Source organism: Sinocyclocheilus anshuiensis, unplaced genomic scaffold (genome assembly GCF_001515605.1).
Source record: "Sinocyclocheilus anshuiensis isolate Anshui unplaced genomic scaffold, SAMN03320099.WGS_v1.1 scaffold68, whole genome shotgun sequence".
NCBI lineage: Eukaryota > Metazoa > Chordata > Actinopteri > Cypriniformes > Cyprinidae > Sinocyclocheilus > Sinocyclocheilus anshuiensis.
In genome coordinates this window covers 1,815,902-1,818,815 of record NW_015555741.1, presented here as the reverse complement: position 1 = coordinate 1,818,815, position 2,914 = coordinate 1,815,902, and the positions used below count along the sequence as shown (strand labels likewise).

The following is a 2,914-nucleotide window of genomic DNA, read 5'->3' as shown; positions in this document are numbered from 1 at the left end:
GATCAGCTCCAGGCATGACGAAGCAAGTTGTGTCCTCTTTTGGAAGACCAAACAAAGTAGTTTCGCTTTCACAATGAAACGCAGCGTCACACACAGCGGCCTTGAGTGAGCGGCGGCCGGAGGCCTAGAGTGAGCAGAGGCCGGGCTAGAGTGAGCGGCGGCGGGCTTGTGGCAACCACATGTGACGACCCCGGGCTGGCAAATCTTCCCACATAGTGACGTAGACATGTGGGGGCGTGTTAGAACGAGCCATTTTAGGTAGGCGTGCTTGACTCTTAACTTTTATAAAGAATATCTCTTTGGATTTGAGACTTTAGTCTTTGCAATTTTACAGATCTTCTTTATGCACCAAGAGCTTGTAACACTCCAAAGAGAAAGGAAAAATTGAAATCGCATCATACACTCTAAAAAATGCTGGGTTATTTCAACCCAGCTTTGGGTGAAATATGGACTAACCCAGCTGTTGGGTTAAATTTTTCAATTAAATTTTTAACCCAAAAGTTGGGTTAGTCCATATTTGACCCAACGTTGGGTTGAAATAAGCCAGCATTTTTTAGTGTGTGACCCCTTTAAGTGTGCCATTTGGGTCAATGTCAAATAGTCAATGGAGACAAGAAATGGCCAGTTTAAGCAGGATGTGTCCCTTGTCTAAAAATAATCTGAGCCTCAGGAATTACACCTTGACCTTGTCAAAGATCTCAATCTTCACAATTAATTACAAGGGGAAACAGTGAAAATGAATGGTCTCATTCATGAATATAAGCGCATATTCTGTCAGATCAATGAGTAACCAGTTCAGCACTGACGTCCAACATGTCCACTGAGTCAGTGCCTGGAGAAAGAGCATAACTGTACCATACATGCACATTGCACGATGAGTGTATTATGTGCCAATGTCGAAACTGGTGAAAGTTTAAAAATGCTCCACATTAGCAATAATTCCTCTATCAAATAAATCAGCTCCTCCCAAGGCTGGACTGGGGCTAAAATTTGGCCTTGGACAAATCCAGCCCATCCAGTCCATGAGTTCACCCGTGAATGTTTTTGCTGGGGTTACAGCCTTAAAATGGAGTAAATACATTTAAATAAATAAAAATAAAGTAACACGCAGAAGTTATAACCTCTATGAAAGTGATTTATATTTCCCAATATTTAATAGGCTATAAGTAATAACAGCAACATTTTATGTATAACATGTGACGTTTCGTCACACATTTGGAGTATTTGCCTTTTGCAGAAATTTATTTATGTATTTATTTAAGTACTGAATAAAATAAATCAGGAATTAGTAGGCTAGCTCTTCATTTAGAACACAGCCAAACAGTTTCCCGCGTAAATTATGACATCTTGGCGGCGTATGGCGTGATCCAAATTGCAATGGCTGAAAACCGCAGTTTTGACTGAACAGATTTACTCTAAATGAAAAACTATAACCTGAAATACCTGAATATTCATATTAGAACTGAAGTGACTCCGAATATTTCGACAACAACACACGGGTGCTTTAAAATCAGCGCCATCAATTAGCAACATGTGGGCTAACTTGTAGCAATCAGTCATCCTTAGACATTTCTCGCAAATGTTTTCTCTCTTCTGAGAGAGGGCGCGAGGACTGGAGACACGGACACACGGACACACATCCGCGCTCCCGCTGCGTTTAAAAGTGAGACGTCTCTGAACAGCAGCATCACAGACTGCTCTATGAGCCTGCAGACATGGGCAACTGCATGGGCATCAGGGACGTCTGCGACCGGCCGAAGAATACTAACGTCAGGTGCAGGTTACCTGCCGTGTGCTTCGTCTGGCAGCTGTCTATGATCATTCTTTTTGGGGTATTTGTGCGGTATAATGAGGAGTCAGATACTCACTGGGTTGACTACAGAAAGGGGAACAATATAACGAGTGATATCGAGAATGACTTCTACTTCAGATATCCAAGTAGGTGCACAATTCTGTTTTCTTATTTTAATTAGTGTCTATTAAATGCTGTATTCATGTACATATTTTATTATTATTATTATTATTACAGATTTTATAATTAGTAGTTTTATTATTGGAAACATTTTCTCTCTCTATATTAATTAATTAATTAATATTTTTAGTAAAGTATAGAGTATTAATATTCACATAATTTACATCAGTAATTATTTACATTAATTAAAACATATTTTTATTATTTTAAGTATTAAATGTTTTATATTGTATATAAAATATGCAAAAAAAACTTTATGAAATGTAAAATATTATTAAAAAGAAAAAAAATGTGTTTGTGTGTATGTAATTATTTTTATATAATTATATCAATTATTATCGTTACATATTATGTGTCTGTCTGTCTATCTTATTGTCTAAAGATTTTAGAATAATAAAATATACAGTTTATTCGTTTATATAAAATGTTATGCAATTATTTACAATAACTTACAATTATGTGTGTGTGTGTGTGTGTGTGTGTGTGTGTGTGTGTTTTTTTTTTTTCCCTTTTTTCCCCTTTTTAAAAAAATTTAATAATACTCTAAATAAGAAACTAAAACTGCCAGCAGGTGGTGGTAAATGTCGTTGAGTCTTTCATTCATTCGATTCGTTCAAACGGATGTAGCTCCGCTCCACCAGCCTCTGACATGCGCGCACCTTCCCAAACGGACGAGGCTTTTATGGCCCTGTCACAAATGGAACACTTCATGTGCACTTGCGGTTTGGACTCACAATGGCTGCCGCGTGTGCATGTCCGTTAAGTCCACGAGACCATAGGGCAGGGTTCCTCAAATCTTGCCCTGGAGGGCCAGTGCGCTGCAGAGTTTAGCTCCAACCCTGATCAAACTCACCTACCTGTGATTTTCTAATGATCCTGAAGACATTGATTAGCAAACTCAGGTGTGTTTGATTAGGGTTAGAGCTAAACTCTGCAGGAAAG

General features: G+C 38.4%; 1 protein-coding gene across 3 annotated transcripts in view; it reads left to right on the top strand.

Moving 5' to 3' along the window:
* Positions 1-2,914, top strand: part of rhcgb (Rh family, C glycoprotein b) — a 15,984-nt gene that overhangs the window by 663 nt on the left and 12,407 nt on the right. For 2 of the 3 annotated variants that reach the window (XM_016466753.1, XM_016466754.1), the window contains exon 1: positions 1,338-1,938. The exons of the other annotated variant lie outside the window; for it this stretch is intronic. In XM_016466753.1, coding sequence (XP_016322239.1) covers positions 1,716-1,938 — 223 coding nt within the window. In that variant the 5' untranslated portion in view covers positions 1,338-1,715. Of the gene's footprint in view, positions 1-1,337; positions 1,939-2,914 lie in introns of those variants that run through there. 3 annotated transcript variants of the gene reach the window in all.